Source organism: Megalops cyprinoides, chromosome 11 (genome assembly GCF_013368585.1).
Source record: "Megalops cyprinoides isolate fMegCyp1 chromosome 11, fMegCyp1.pri, whole genome shotgun sequence".
NCBI classification, from domain to species: domain Eukaryota; kingdom Metazoa; phylum Chordata; class Actinopteri; order Elopiformes; family Megalopidae; genus Megalops; species Megalops cyprinoides.
The window spans coordinates 33,141,814-33,158,909 of NC_050593.1; the positions used below are offsets into that span (position 1 = coordinate 33,141,814).

The 17,096-nt window shown below is 43.8% G+C and overlaps 1 protein-coding gene across 1 annotated transcript in view; it reads left to right on the forward strand.

The window, feature by feature from the left end:
• The window catches only part of LOC118786162 (sodium-driven chloride bicarbonate exchanger-like), a 45,182-nt gene that overhangs the window by 20,320 nt on the left and 7,766 nt on the right, over positions 1-17,096 (forward strand). The window contains exons 5-16 of the mRNA XM_036541237.1: positions 510-648; positions 2,104-2,264; positions 3,567-3,755; positions 6,611-6,699; positions 9,877-10,034; positions 10,598-10,685; positions 11,500-11,646; positions 12,264-12,355; positions 13,194-13,368; positions 13,907-14,040; positions 14,713-14,958; positions 16,089-16,194. Coding sequence (XP_036397130.1) covers positions 510-648; positions 2,104-2,264; positions 3,567-3,755; positions 6,611-6,699; positions 9,877-10,034; positions 10,598-10,685; positions 11,500-11,646; positions 12,264-12,355; positions 13,194-13,368; positions 13,907-14,040; positions 14,713-14,958; positions 16,089-16,194 — 1,724 coding nt within the window. The remainder of the gene's footprint in view (positions 1-509; positions 649-2,103; positions 2,265-3,566; positions 3,756-6,610; positions 6,700-9,876; positions 10,035-10,597; positions 10,686-11,499; positions 11,647-12,263; positions 12,356-13,193; positions 13,369-13,906; positions 14,041-14,712; positions 14,959-16,088; positions 16,195-17,096) is intronic.

The window sequence follows — 17,096 nt, forward strand, 5'->3', positions numbered from 1 at the left end:
TGTCTCTGAGGCTGGGTTGAATGAGATGGTGGCTTGCAGAATAGAGTCAAGTGTGTTTTAATAGCTCTATCATACTTGCTGTCTATGTCCCCTGTCCAGATTGTTCACATATCACAGTGCATATCACTGTGTAGTCCTGAAAGGATATTAACCTCTGTATTTAATCAATATTTGCCCATAACTTTGGCTTGTATGAGAGAATTAATTTTTTCCGCTCAGTTTGAGAATTTTATGATCGTTAAAATGAATGGAAAAAGTAACATTTACATAGCATCACTTCCACTTAAGTCAAAGTTGAGGACAAATGTTGAGTTCATCCAAAAGCCAGTGAGCCAATTTGATTCAGAGAAAAAAAAAACCCAATGATGTATTATGCCATAGGTTTTTGGCTGTAAGAATCACCGTCAGTGAATCGTTAACAGCATCAGTGCATTCCTGAGGGAGCCCCTGTGAAGGGCTTGTGGGAGTAGCCAGTGCTCAGTGTGTCATCTGATACGTGTGCGCCGTAGACACGCCCTCTCAGAGGGTGCAGTTCCTCCTGGGCACGGAGGATGACGACGAGGAGCACATCCCTCATGACCTCTTCACCGAGCTGGACGAGATCTGCCTGCACGAGGGCGAGGATGCCGAGTGGAGGGAGACCGCCAGGTAACGTGTTGCATGACTGTTCCTTAGCCAATTAAAAGGTCCCCTTACACAGCGATGTTGTTGCCCATAGCCTGAGGTTACATTTCCAGTTGTTACTATTTCAGTTCTCAGTTGCAGAGAAGGTCTTATTGTTTTGGCTTTTTATTAGTGATCTCATTGAATCCTTTGGATTGTTGTGTAACTATCAATCCTGTTTTGAAATTTTGATGTAAAGTAGGTAAAAACACACTTGACTCAAGGAATTGTATTACTTTATGTTATTTTTGTTCACTCTCACATTAATGGATGCAATATATTCATGTTCCTCAAGGTAATTGGTAGATAATGTTTGCGATTTTGTGTAAAATAAATCTAATGATATGATACAACACTATGAAGTGGTCGCCACAGCTTGGAGCCCTGGATGTGTGTTGCACTTTTAGAATCACTGAGGGACACAGTGTTGTAGCTGCCTGGAAGACTGGGTGTTATGTAAAGGATTATGTATACTGGCTAAATAAAGCACTATTAAAGCTAGCATGAGTAATGCATGGAGGTGGGAATCTAAACAGGATAGGTATGGAATTCGTTTAAACACAAATGTCAGGAGTAATCCACCTGATGCACTCTTCAACTATAGAACAGACTCACTGTAACATCCAGGGACTCCCATCACTATTATTATAGAACATCACACAGTGTGTATGTTTTCATGTAGTTCATGAAAGCAGTGAGTGAATCTCACCGGCCCTTGGGACCATGGCTGTTCCAGTTTCTGTAGTTAGGAAGGTTGATTTATAGGTGCATCTCCTGAACAGAGCACCAGGCTGTCATATCACCAGAATGACAGTGATTGAAATACTGAATGAGAGGCAGTGTCTATGGTATGACTCAGCTGGGGAGGAAGGGAGCTCTATGGAGATACCCTAACCTCAACCCCCTGACCTGGTTGGATGTTCATGAATTTCCTGCTTTACATTATTGTCATTTAGCAGTCGCTCTTATCCAGAGTGACTTGCATAGGTTACAGTTGTTGTTTTTTTGACATTTTATCCATTTATACAGCTGGGGTAATTATGGGTTAAGTTCTTAAGTAAAACAGCAGTGCCCCAGCAGTGTTTGTGTGGATCCCTGCTGTACCTCATGAAGACCCCCCAGCCCCCCCCCCCCCCCCCCCCCCACCTACCTGGTGAGCTGAGCAGAGGCGGCAGTGTAATATAGTAGTAAGGAGCGGGGCTTGTAACCGAAAGGCTGCCAGTTCGATTCCCCACTGGGGCACTGCTGCTGTACCCTTGGACAAGGTACTTAACCCACAACTGCCTCAGTAAATATCCAGCTGTAGAAATGGATAACATTGTAAAAAGAACTGTAACTGATGTAAGTCACTCTGGATAAGAGCATCTGCTAAATGCCAATAATGTAATGCAATATAATGTAATGTAATGTAATGTAGCGCCGCTCCGCTGTGTCGTGCAGGTGGCTGAAGTTCGAGGAGGACGTGGAGGACGGGGGCGAGCGCTGGAGCAAGCCCTACGTGGCCACGCTCTTCCTGCACAGCCTGTTCGAGCTGCGCAGCTGCATCCTCAACGGCAGCGTGCTGCTGGACATGAGGGCCAACTCGCTGGAGGAGGTGGCAGGTACGGACCCCCTGAACGCCCGGCTTTCAGGCCCAGAGACCCTCCTCTTCAAACCAGGAGCTGAATTTACCAAATTTGTGTGCGTCCTCAGGCCCTGATGGTACAGTGCATAAAAGGAGTCATCTGAGATGGCATTTTCAAGCTTGTAGACCCTCAAACACCAGGCTTTTATGCACAGAGACTCTCCTCTTCAAACCAGGAGCTGAATTTACCAAAAGCACCGAAATTTACCAAAATAAAAGTGTGCACATCCCCATGCCCTGATATTGTCACAGACCCCTGATGGACCCCTGAGGCTTTTATGCAGAGACTCTCCTCTCCAAACCAGGCACCAAATGTATGTTATTACATTTATTGTAATTTTTTGCAAATTTTTACAACAGTTCTACATAATTCATGATTTTGTCCATTTGTACAGGTGGATATTTACTGAGGCAATTGTGGGGAACCAGCAACCTTTTGATTACGAGCCCTGCTCCTTACCAGTACACCAGACTGCTGTTCCAATTACCAAATTTACCAAAATCAACAAAATTGACCAAAATTCAAGTGTGTAGATCCCCAAGGCCGGGATATTGTGTTACAGACCCCTGATGATACAGTTTGTGGACCTGCTAGTCATCTGAGCTGGCATTTTAGCATATGCCCTGGAAAACATAGTGCAGACATCGATAACTGAGCGTTGTCAGAAGTCATCTCGCTCATTCTGAAGTGGAAATCATTAGTGTTTTACAAAAATCAATCATTAATGCCCTCCTGTCCCCAGGCTGAGGTTTAAACTGTCATATGCCATCAGACTGAGCAAATGGATGTGCATTATAGAGTGGAATTCCAGGTGATTATATTTTGATGAAAAGATCATGCTAACAGACATTTGGTGATCAGCGGTTGTTTTTTTTTTTTTTTTTTTTAGACATCAGCTTATTTGGAGTTCCAGTTCAGTTGTCCTATATTCCGATTCTGCAGTACTTTGAAGTATTTCATTTTGAGATATTGCAGGACTCTCCTAGCAAAGGCATGCACCTTCTCTGTATTTCATTAATTTTGAAGTTTTCGTGATTGCTGGAATACTTATAAATAGCATAAAATCTGTTCCTAAATGATTTTTCAAAATTCATTAAATTTTGTATATACCTTCCATGTGATGTGTGGGTATAAGCTGTGTATCTTTTGGTATATCTGTCTGTCTCTCAGTCTATCTGTGTGTGTGTCTACCTCTGTCTGTCTGTCTGTCTGTCTCTCCATCTGCTGTATTCACATGTACCAGAATCTGACATCTTTAAAACACTCTGTTCTCTTCAGACATGATTATGGACCAGCAGGAAGGGGCGGCCCAGCTCAGTGCGGATGTGCGTAAAAAGGTCCGGGACGCCCTTCTCAAGCACCATCACCACCAGAACCAGAAGAAGCTGGCCAACCGGATCCCCATCGTCCGCTCCTTCGCCGACATCGGCAAGAAGCAGTCGGAGCCACACTCCATGGACAAGAATGGTGAGTCTCACTGGCGGTCTCAGGCCTCAATCTGTGCCACATCTGCTGCTGTGTGCAGTAATGATCCATTGGCCATCCGGCATCCATGATGCCGACTCTTAGGAGAATCTTCCCTGCTGTTTGGATTGTTCAAAGACACTGAAGTGCTGAACTATGACAGAAGCTTGCAAAAGAAATATCGATAACTCTTGTCCTGAGCTTTTGTTTGATTTTCTGTAATGCCATTAAAATAATTATTGGCTTATTAGAGCACAGGAAATTTGGATCAAGCAGATTGGTATTTATGACATTTGTAAATGTTGTACGTGTATAATGGCTGACTTTCTGTCATACTGGTCTTTTATTTCACTGATCATGTATGAAATGCAAGGCCTCCAGGGTACAGTCGGGGGGAGCTGGGATCGCAGCAAATGCAGCCTCAGGGGGTATCTGAGTCAACGCTGTGTTCTGAAAAGGCTACAGTTGCAAAATATAGTCAAAAACCTCTGCCTTAAATTACATATTGATCCCAGCAATGTTTACATTTGGAGATTATTTTTCTTTTTCTACATTGTTTCTTGGTAATATTTTTTGTAGACTCTTGGAAGCATGTATTTGTGTGTGTGTGCCAAACCTCTCTCCGCTCACGCGAACACTCAGTGTTTAGCGTTTCTGCACGGAGGTGTGATTCATTGTCCACCACAGTGTCCATTTCTGACCTTCTTTTCAGTATGCCACTCTCTGTCTCTTCTTCTCTCTCCTCTCCTACGTGTTGTGCGAGCGTGTGTGTCATGTGCGCGTACGTGTGTGCGTGCGTGAGTGCGTGTGGGCGCGTGTGTCTCTGGCATCTGGCATCTGTGTGTCAGCCCCCGGGGGGGTCTTTTAGGACTGCTGAGGTGTAGGAGTGACGGGCAGGTTGGGTCCCGCACTGCCGGCCTCTCTGTTTCCTGCTGTGTGTGCCGCTTCCACCTCACCACCCGCCCTCATCACCTCCCCACCCAAACCACAGCACAGACCTCCGACAAACTGTCTTAACCTCCAGCAGGCAGTGATTCTGTCCCACCCACGGACAGCGAAGAGGAGCCGGGACCCAGGAAACCTAAACCTTGACAGACTTTCTCTCCCATCACCTCCTAAGCAATAACGTGTGAAGGTGGTATTCTTGATTCTGCACTTCTTTTCTGTCAGTTGCGAGGGATGGAGTGGTGTGTTAACACTGAGGTCATTTTGCAGAGTATTGGCGGTTAGGAGTCCTAATGAGAGGAGTGTATGTCAGTGTCCAATTTGGCAGCAGTGTAGCATAATGGTTAAGAAGCAGGACTCATAACCAAAAGGTTTCCAGTTTGATTCCCACTGGGACACTGCTGCTGTACCCTTGGGCAATGTACATAACCCACATTTTCCTCAGTAAATATTCAGCTGTATAAATTGATAACATTGTAAAAAAAAAAAAAAACTGTAACTGATATGTCGCTCTGGATAGGAGCGTCTGCTAAATGCCTGTAATATAATATAAAGTAGAAGACACAGTGGCAGGAGTTGGCTCTAACCATATAACAAGAGGATCCTGTGATTTCACTGCAGGGCAAAGGAATAGAAGAGAATCTGTGGGAAGACAGGACTTGTTCATTTACATTTGTGTCAGTGTGAAAAACTCAGCAAAAGACAGTGTATAGCCAGGGCTCAGCAGTCTAGGGATATTGCAGTAGTAAGTAGAAGGAATGACCATGTGCAATATGAATTTAAAGAAGGTCAATTAATATATGATTTTGTTAGAAGGATTTCACAAAAGATGGTCTCGAAATCAGATTTAGATCTTACAGAATGCTGTTAATTGAAAGTTGTATGTAGCAATGTAGTAATTCTACGGTCTTCCTTACGTAATTAGCAGTAGACTTGGTGTTCTGGAATTGGTCATTTATGTAAAAGCTCAGTTACCTTTCGTGGGAATCGTGTTTAAGCAAGCCTGCCTGCATATAGTTCACCTGGTGATTTTAACATGTGAAGAACACCATAAACCCCTTTAGTAAACTGCATTGTGTCATGATTAGTTGCAAATATTTGGGCCGTAGTTACATTATTTCTGGTGGCTTGCTAATGTAAGCAGCACACTTAACAAACAACAAGAGAGAAGAATGTATTGATTTTATATGGACTCCAAATGCTTTATCTAAAGGGTTTATCAATTTGGTGTCTCTTCAGTTATAGCTACCTGTAGTTGAAATTGCTGCTAAATTACAGCTCTGTCACTGATTTCTAATGGCTTTGTGGGTATGACAAAACCTTGCTCGCATGCTTTTTATCTGGATAGTCCTCATGGTCTTTAGTGAATTCAGCTTTCACTTGCTGGTGCACAGATCAAACACTGAAATTAGCTCTTGCCCACTCAGGTCCTGATCACTATAGCCTGGAATCTAGCCTGATCACTCTGCCAGCTGTGGACTAATTTCATGTTTGCATCAATCCATTTAAGAATATGATGGAATCAGTGCTGGAATCATAACGGGCAATGTATAAAACACCCTGCCATCTCACTCAGACCTTTCATACGTTAGCCGCTGTGCATTATAGCCAGCCACTCACCATGTTTGCAGGCCGCCGCTGTGATCTTCACCGAATGTAGAGATGTTGCCAATCTTGAATGTGCCACATCTGGAACTGGTCCATTTTTCAGTAAATGCCGTGTGCTGCAAAGGCTGTGTATTCTGACACTGATCGTGGCGCTAACTTGAAACATAATATCAGTTATAATGAAGAACAGAAGCTGTGGTTTATTCAGATTGGCAGCCTAAGGAAGCACCTGTCATAGCTTTGATTCCGCTCTAATGCTGGGGTCCGAGAGGGTGACCGTGACAGTTCTTTCCTGTTTGAACCAGGTCAGATGGTCTCTCCTCAGTCCCAGCCTTGCAACACTGAGGGCAAGGACAACGTGAGCCGGGAGAACAGCGCTGTGGACTTCAGCAAAGTAAGGCTCATTCGGCTCTCTCTGCGCTGTAGGCTCACGCTCTAATGAACCACGCTGTGAATGAACATGAATCAACCAACGTCCGCTGTCGGAGCACAGGGATTGGCCGTCACTTGTCACAGAGGCATGGACAAGACCAACAGCAGTCCTAATGGCAGGGATAACAGATAATTCACCATTTTCTGTTGTTCACATTTTTTAAAGATGGTGGACTGACACAAGCACTGTATGCAGTGCAGGGCAGAGGCGAACGGCACATAACGAATGGTATTTATTCCGCAAGAATAATCTGGATTATCTTTCGGGATTATATTTACTGCAAGGCTTGTGGTTCATACCGCGGCATTGTTGTTTCACACAAGCATCTTAAATATACTAGAATTTGAGATGGTGCCAAAATGGTGCAGTTTTTTTTTTTTTTCCGCATGAAGGTCTTAAGTACAGTAAGATGCGAGTTTTGTCATATGAATTAATTTACTAAAGAATTAGTCACAGGTTAAAATGTGTCCTTGATGTTCATTTATGCAGTAATTTGTATTTGTGAGCAGTTGTGGGATTTCCCAGTTTATCAAAGCTAAAGATCAGCTTATAAATGTCACACAGCTGTCTTTGTCAACATGACACATCATACAAAAACTGCTTCATTTTGTGTCCTTTTAACAAAGAATTGTACTTTTTGGGAACCAAAATGAAATGCATGCATAATTTACATGCATCATTTTCCTGATGGCCCTTTGGTGTGATGGCAAATGATGGTTAAGTGCACCTTGTTACATCCTGTTATATGGTCCATTCCTGTGTGTTTGGCTTTGAAAGTCTCTTCATCAAACTAGCAATGACTGAGTCATTAAGGCCAGTTAAATGTGGTTTTGACAGCAATGGCTGGCGGCTTGGTTGTCTCCTGGAGGAAATCAATTAAGACAGCATCTTGGGAAGAGTAACATTAACATTCATGACACGCTCTGTCACCATCGGCGGGTGGCTTCCGTGCAGGGAATGTTAGGGGACCGTAAAATATGTTTGTGTATGTGTTTGTGTTTGCATGTGTGTGTGTGTGCGCGTGTGAGTCTACGTGTGTGTGTATGTGTGTATATGTGCGTGCGTGAGTGTGTGGCTGTGCATATGCGCTTTGCTGTAGGGTTTTGCAGTCCATCCCAGATATGGAAAGGATAATGCAATGTATCCGTTTTGCTGCTCTCCCATTTTCTCATTCAGATTCAAACAATGTGAAGCATGACAATGGCTTCACCCAACTCCAGCCTGAGTGTAGCGTCTAATGGTCGCATGATGTTCACCCTTTATCCAGCACTAAAAATAATCCTTATTCTGTTGCTGGATGCATTTGTCTGTAATTACACCCTGTCTCATAATCCTCATTCTGTGCTTGTAGCATTTTTCCAATGACATTTTATTTGAACTGCCTAATGTGGCATTAATCTTTCTGTAAAAAAAAAAAACAACAAAAAAAAAACACTCAGAATGATTCATATCTTCTGAAATCCATAGAAAAAAAGGTCTTATTTTTAGAGTGGTTGAATAAAGTCTGTTTTAAGGCCAGGGCTGTAACGCTATGACAACTTAAAATGAAAAGAATTTTGTTATAATTCAGCTGATATGTTTTTAAAACAAACACTAAACACTAAACATTCATAAACAATATAAACACCTGTAATAAGTATTGTCTGAAGCATTTGATTTGTCTGTGGAACAGCTGTGAAGTCTGGCACCTGGGTCTCAGTTAGTGTTTAACAGGTGAATGTTTTGCAGTGCTTTACAATGGTAAGTATAGGTAGGTAGGTAGGTAGAACAGGTAGTTATAGACAGGTGATGGTTATAGGTAGCTGAAGAACAGAGCTAAAGGTTATGGAGTATATTCATTCTGGATCTGGACTTCACCATCAGCAGTGCTGTGAATCTTTGCTATGCGTTTTCACCCGGTATACTTTCAAGTCTGTGAACATGCACTACAATTTGGAGACACAAGGCTATGTTATTCCAAGGCACAGTCAGAATAGAATTGTGTCATCATTCTGTTGTAGAGGGGTGTTTCAGAAAGAAAAGGTAATTGTGAAGCTTGATTAAGACGTTAGTGTCTTTTTACTTAAACAGTCAATAGTGCGGTAATTACTTGCATCTCCATGTCGTTGTTTGATTCTTCTGTTAATGTAAGGCAGTTATCAATATCATTTTCAGGCCTGCTTGAATAAAGAGACTAAAATGAAAATTTTTTAAAAAAATCAACACTTCTGAAGGTTATGACTTGTGTATTCATGTGCATAGGCTTATGTATATTCTATTCATTCCCATATAACTTAATGACATGGGTATCCAAAAGACAAATCGGCAAAATAGCTGTTCCATTAAAACTGGACGAGGAAATGTTATGCATTGCACCACGTATTCTTTTATGTGTTAGATGACACCCAATTGTACAGTATGCAAATAAGGAAAATTTGTTTGGGACCATACAGTTCCTGCTACACCATTGCACATTACTCTGTTGAAAAGCAGTAAAAACGGTAAAGGGGACAGGTACAATAAGCCTCTCATACAATAATAAAGGGGTGTTTGTGACTTTACTGGTATTTTTGTCCACTAGTGCCTCTAGTGGTGAAACGTCTTCACAGCTGGTGCAGCTTGCTCACTGCAGTCCGAATGAGATGTGAGGTAGTGTGTGACAATGTATTGTGTCGAAAGTGATGGTGGATTTAGGATTGGTCAGGCCTAGGCTACAGTTATGCCTCCTCTGTTTGCAATAAATCCCAGCAATTAAAATTGATACAATGCAGCACCATGTAAAACAGTAGTAGATCGTCATGTATAGAAAAGCAACATTTTTGTCAATATTATGTAAGTCATAATGATATTCTGATACATATGATTGTATAAAATGCATGATGTATAAAGTAATATAACATTCCAGTTTCTCTAAATAAAAGTGTGCTGTCTCTGCTGGTGGATTGTAATGCTTGATTCATTCACAAACTCAGGGTACACCTAACCTGAACAGGATGAGGGACTTCCAGCACAACTCTTGAGCGTGTCACATTTTAAGATCCAGAGCCTTTTACTGATTTCTGGAGAGATTTAGAATTTTCTGAATTTGCCGTCATCCAGACGACTTCCACTGATTCAACGTATAAGCGGGGCCGCTGATATTGTGACTCACTCCTGCAGATAGACCTCCACTTCATGAAGAAGATTCCCCCTGGCGCAGAGGCGTCCAACATCCTGGTGGGGGAGCTGGAGTTCCTGGACCGACCCATTGTGGCGTTTGTGCGTCTGGCCCCTGCAGTCCTGCTGAATGGCCTGACAGAGGTTCCCATCACCACTAGGTGAGCGCTTCCATGCCAAACCGACAGATAGTTAGGGTAGTACATTTCTCAGGCCAGACTAGGTGGTGCTTTTTCATTTTGGCCTGTGATGTGATATTGGTTAAATGTTGGGCCACTGCTTACCTGTGATGTAATGACCTTCCTAAACCACCATCTGTTCACAGTGGCTAAGTCTAACCCTCTTCTGTCTTCCTAACCCTGGTGCAGAGGTGTGTGTCTCTGACATGGTAATAACCAGTCATGCACCACTGAGAAATAAGGAGGTAGTGGGGAAGGCTAAACATCATTAGCACAACACCTCTCCGGATGGAGTCATTTGGACACATTTGGCTTGTGTGAGCACCCCTTAACCCTTTACACACAGGGTACACTCATCCCACAGTCCCTGTACCCACCAGGAGAGCTCCTCCAGGTGCACTCAAATAAATTGCATTGTTTCCTGTTGGTGGGTTTCACTCTACATGTGGCAGAACGGCCTGATATCATCTACTGAAGTAGACGTAGAAGTCTTCATAGGTGTCATGGTTCATAGATAATTGATTCTTTGCTCTGTTCTCTGTTAGGTTCTTGTTCGTCCTGCTGGGGCCTCTGGGGAAAGGTCCGCAGTACCACGAAATCGGCCGATCAATCGCAACTCTGATGACAGACGAGGTAAGCACACCTCTCCCTCCAAAGCGCAGTTTTCAGCCACTCTGGTGGGTAGTGAAGCTCGTTCAGGGAAGAGTGGATTCATTCTGAGGGGCACTGTTGCAAATCAGTGAGGCACACCTTGCAGCTGAACTCCAGTCAGAGTGTCACGCACAGTCTGGGTACATTTAGTAGCACGTGCAGGATGAGGCATTACATTACATTACATTAGTGTAAGTTAGCAGAAGCTCTTATCCAGAGTGACTTACATAGGTTAGATTTTTGCTTGTTATCCATTTATGGAGCTGGATATTTCCTGAGATAATTCTGGGTTAAGTACCTTGCCCAAGGGTACAGCAGCAGTGCCTCAGCAGGGAATCAAACCGGCAACCTTTTGGTTACAAGACGTGCTCCTTACCACTATACTACACTGCCACCCCAGAGGCATGTCACAGCCCAGGAAAGAAGAAGTGGATTGTAAATTGACACTGAATGCAGCCAAATTCAGTCACATGCTGCAGCCACATGATGTTTGCTTGAGTTTCAATTCAAATCTCTCCCATAATGAGCAGCGCAGTGATAATTATGATCACACCTCATCTGCACGATCTCACAAATCTCACCTTACAAGAGTGCCAGGGTGACACAGCAAGGAGGTGGATAGGTGGGAAACTGTGTACTGGTGTCTCGTGTTATACTGAGACTAATTGACAATAATATTGTACTCTCGCTCTTGGGCTGTTGGAAGGGTTCTCAGACCTGTCCTTAGGATTGTTAATAGTCTTTCGCATGTGGGAGAAATAACACAGCAGGGGACTCCTCTGATTGGTCCTCCCAGGTGTTCCACGACGTCGCTTACAAAGCCAAAGACCGTAACGATCTGGTGGCGGGCATTGACGAGTTCCTCGACCAAGTGACAGTCTTGCCCCCAGGAGAGTGGGACCCGTCCATCAGGATAGAGCCGCCGAAAAGCGTTCCCTCACAGGTGAGAGTGCCTTCCACAGAGAGCTTTTATTGTGCATTGATAACTGAGGGCTGACACAGTGCTTTAGTGGTGGAATTACTCTCCACATCTTCTGCTTATTACTATCATTAACCTTTATTTAACCAGGATGTCTCTTGAGTCTAGGAACCTCCTTTTCAAGAGATACCTGGCAAGAAAGTCAGCAGGGAAAGTGCATTCCATTTCGATGTGTACACAAGACAGATGGCATACAAAAACAGAAAAAAGAAAAATACAGATGATACACAAAAACAGAATAATACAATAAACATTAGTTACCTCTCAATGTGCTATTAATGTTAATAATGTTAAAAACAATTACAGGTATCTACAATATTTTTGTTAAGATCTTAAATTCTGAGAATGATCTTAAATTCTGACAGTATATTAAATTCTGACTTGTCATTGCATTCCTTCCTGCCTGGGAGTTTATATCCCAAAGATCTGAACATCCACCCTGTGAAAAGCAAACCCGTGATTTTTCTGCAGTGCTAGTCTGATATTTACTGTGTAGCCCAGCCCTGCCTCTGACTCTCTGCTGGGAGGTGTTCAGGGAGAACAGAGGCAGAACTGACAGCCTGTTGCTCTTTGGGAAACAGGAGAAGCGGAAGATTCCCGCGGTGCCGAACGGTACGGCCGAGGTGAACGAGCACGGGGGCCACGGGGGGCCAGAGCTGCAGCGTACAGGGAGGTGGGTGTCTGCTGGAACAGGGGGTACATCTCTGGGGAGGGGGTGAGTGGGGGAAGAGGGGGTACATCTCTGGGGAGGGGGTGAGTTGGGGAGGAGGAGGTACTTCCTTATGGAGACTGGAGGGTGGTTGAAGAGGGGTACATCTTTGGGGAAGTGAGGGTGTGGTGGAAGAGGGGTACATCTCTAGGGGATGGGGGGGGCGGTACATCCTTATGGAGACTGGAGGGTGGTTGAATGGGGGTACATCTCTTGAAGAGGTGGGGGTGTGCTGGAAGAGGGGGTACATCTGTGGGGGAGTGGGGGTGTGAGGGAAGACAGATTATGTCCCTAGGGAGTTGGAGATGGGAGTGTGGTTGAATGGGGGTACATCTGTGGGGAGGTGGGGGTGTGCTGGAAGAGGAGGTGGGTGTGTGGGGCAAGAGGAGGTGCCCTTGGTAGAGGTGTCTGTATGGGGTCTGCTAATGCAGTGCAGCCCTTGGGCCTCCATGCAATTGTTCCCTCTTATGTAGCTTGTCGGCCTGTATTGTAAAATTCGTTCCAAATTACAGTAATTGATCTTGTAAGTTGCAATAACATGTAATGCTTTTATTCCATTATTGATTTTGCTCAGGTATCGCAATAGCTTAAAGCGGCGTAAAAGGTCAAATCAGAATCCAAGGCTTTTTTATGTCATATTCCATCATTTCAAACCTGGTTTGCAGCAGGTGTCCCTCCGCTTTAACGCACAGAGGGAGACTGAATCGGCCTCGGGGCTGTTCTGGTGGAGATCGTTCGGAGCAGGCCGGATTAATGATGATGATTCACCGAGACCTCTGCCTCCTGCTGCTCCCTTTCCCAGGCTCTTCGGCGGGCTGATCCTGGACATCAAGCGCAAAGTGCCGCACTACCTGTCTGACTACACAGACGCCATCAGCCTGCAGTGCTTGGCCTCTTTCCTCTTCCTCTACTGTGCTTGCATGTCGCCCGTCATCACCTTCGGGGGTCTGCTAGGGGAGGCTACGGACGGACGCATAGTAAGACAGCCCTCAATTTTCTGCCTGTCGTTAGCAATTTACGTGACGTGGTTTAAGTTCCTTCAATAAGCTAAAGCTTGATTGCTCCTGCAGATGTTTAGAACGGGCCTGAAGCTTATACCTGCTCAGTATTTTTGAGTGAGGATTGTGCTTGAATAATGAGTATTATGACGTTTGGAATATTCATAGGAAATCTAAACAAGTTAATGAGGTAGCAGTGTAACACAGTGGTAAGGAGCAGGGCTCGCAATCGAACAGTCACTGGTTCAGTTTCCCGCTGGGGCACTGCTGCTTGTACCCTTGGGCAAGGTACTTAACCCAAAATTGCCTCAGTAAATATCCAGTTGTGTAAATGGATAATGTGTAAAAATTGTAACCTGTGTAAATCATTCAGGATAAGAGGGTCTGATAAATGACAATGATGTAATGAAATTTTTATTATGATTGCTGTAGAGATAGTGATTGGCCTTTGGTGTTGACTGTCATCCTTGATGAATGTTTAATTTCGGGTGTCCTCTCCTTCTCTCTTCTCTTGTAGAGTGCTATTGAGTCCCTTTTTGGAGCCTCGATGACAGGAATAGCCTATTCCCTTTTTGCCGGCCAGCCTCTCACAATATTGGGCAGCACAGGACCTGTGCTGGTGTTTGAGAAGATATTGTTCAAATTCTGCAAGTACGTTTTTGTCATTGTAAGGAGTTGCTAGGGAGTGATGGTTAAGGAGCTTGGCTCGTAAGTGGAGGGTTGCAAGTTTGATTCTTTGGTGGGACATTGCCATCATATTGCCATGAAATAGGTATACAGGTATATGGTGAATCACCTCTGTAAATATGAAGTTTTATGCAGTATATTCACATGCATGCAAGGGTATCAGCATGTTACTGTTTGACACGCTCATGCATTAATTTCTAGGAGGCAACTAGTGTCACTTATGTGTTGTTGAAAACATTAATATAATGCCTTCACTTCAATTAAACATGGCTGATGTGACAGTAACTGGATTTATCAGTGCTCAGTAATTGATAGGAAATATGTCAATATATCATTGTGCTGATGAAACTCCAAGACCCAGCATGCTTTGGTTCGATTCTGACAGATTGTATTCATTTACACTATGTGTCTATGGTTTCATGGACTTTTATCTCTACCAGCTAGCTTGTATCTTGTCTGGCCAACTATTGAAACTTGGTCATGCTGCACTTCTAATATTGACTCCTTATGGTTTTTTTGCTTGTGTTGTTCTCTGCCTCACTTGTAAGTCGCTTTAGATAAAAGTATTGGCCAAATGAATAAATGTAAGTGTCAATGTAAATGCCCCTACCACAGCGTTTTCTCTCTTTACCACAGGGAGAATGGGTTGTCCTATCTGTCATTACGGGCGTGTATTGGGCTGTGGACGGCTACTCTCTGTCTGGTGCTGGTGGCCACGGATGCCAGCTCACTGGTCTGCTACATCACCCGCTTCACCGAGGAGGCCTTCGCCTCCCTCATCTGCATCATTTTCATCTACGAGGCCTTGGAGAAGCTGATCCACCTGGGAGAGACGTACCCCATCAACATGCACAACAACCTGGAGAAGCTCACCCAGTACTCGTGAGTATACTGAGGGGCGGCAGTGTGGCGTAGTGGCAAGGAGCAGGGCTCTTAACCAAAAGGTTGCTGGTTCGATTCCCTGCTGGGGCACTGCTGCTGTACCCTTGGGCAAGGCATTTAAACCACAATTTCCTCAGTAAATATCCAGCTGTATAAATGGAAAACGCATAAAAAAATAACCTATGTGAGTCGCTCTGGATAAGAGCTTCTGTTAAATGACAGTAACGTAATGTAATTTGCACAGGCTGCCCTCCCTCAAAGACATGCTAATTTTCTGAAGATTGCCATCAACATTGTGAAGAATGCATATGGTTTATAATACCACGCTCAAAAATACCCTAATCTGACCCGTGCTTACAATTTATTCCACGTACTCCCAGCCAACACACCGAATAATCCTCCATTCAACAGTTCGTAAAAATATGTACTGCTGTTTTTGTGTGGGTCTTATAGTGACAGAATAAATTACCTGCCAACCTCAGAACTATGCAGTTTGCTGCATTTATTATCTCCTACATTTTACCGTCTGAGAGGGTGCCTCTGTTTCTCTCCGATTTACTGCCTTCCGTTTACTTTTCTCCTGAGTCTTTCTAATAGCACACAATATTCTTTCCTTGATTATAACCATATTTTTTCCTGAGTATGTATTGTTCACTGGCTTGTTCTGAAGCCGATATGTAGTGAATAACATTAACAATATGATATTCATTATTGTAATTATCTCATGCATTGTACATTCCCCTGGATAAAGATGTCTTTTAATGATAATAGTAATGACTACTACTTCTGTTAGGACTACTACTAATTTTATTACTGCTACCATTAATAATAGCAACAATAACCACCATCATTATAGTATTAATCCATTTTCACCAGTAAGCCATTGAAATGAATCAGTATGACATTGGACGGAGCTCGTGCTAGAATAGGAAAATGATTACAACAGGCTGATGACATTTAATTCAAATCTGATGAGATTCAAGGAGCCGGAGAACGTGGCCGAAGCTCTGAAAGAGGCATCATTTTGTTCTTGTTTTGGTTGAATAAGGCAGCACACTCCTCCGCTCTTCTCTTCTCCTGTTGGTGATGTCATCGGTCAGGTGACCCAGGTGTGTCTCTGCCTCCCGCAGGTGTGTCTGCGTGCAACCCCCGGAACCCAGCAACACCACCCTGAGGTACTGGGAGGAGAAAAACATCACCTCCTCCGAGATCCTCTGGGAGACCCTGGAGGTCAAGGCAAGGGAATGCTCTGTTTCTGCACCAGGAACACAAAGCACAGCTTTCACATAGCAGACAGAGGGGTGATTACCCTGTTCATAAGAACAATGCAGCCTGTGACTCAGTGCTATTTAGAAATGACGGGGTGCTGAGGCTGAATGTGAGGGAGAACTTTTCGTGCTGTGATTTATTTGTCCCGGAGGTGCTTGCCAGGAACAGTTGAATACTTGGAGGCTCTGTTTCTGTGTGAAGTCTGAGTTCTGTCTCTGAGCCCCGTGGAGCTGATGGAGCTGAACCAGGCAGAGTGATTAAGGACATGTGGGCTGGATTACAAAGGATCAGCAATTCAAAATCACCATTAAATTTTTATGTATGCCATTTGATTTTGTCTGGACTGGTATGCCCTCAGTAATAACAGTGCATGGCCCTGGAAGCTCTGTCATTGAATGCAGATTTCCCTGTCTTTGTGACAACATGCAGCCTCCAGAGGTTAAACAGCAAGTTTGTATATCCAGAAATGTGAAGAACTGTTTTATGCTTATTAATATCTTGTGATTGCAGTATATTTTACATTACTGTCAGTGCTGTGATGCTGTTCCGAAAAGTGGGGAAAATACATTTTTCTGTATTTGTATTGCTACATACACAAACAGTGAATGAACAGCAGTGTGGTGGTGTGGCAGTGAGCTGGGCTTGTAACCATCCGAAAGATTGCTGGTTTGACTCCCCACTGGGACAGGGCCATTGTACCCTTAGACATGGTGCTTAACCCAAAATTTCCTCCGTAAATATCCAGCTGTATAAATAGACAATATGTAAAATTGTAACCCATGTAAATTGCTCTGGATAAGAGCATCTGCTAAATGACAGTAATTTTATGTAATGTAATATATGACCCAGAGAACAAAGCTTTAAAAAAG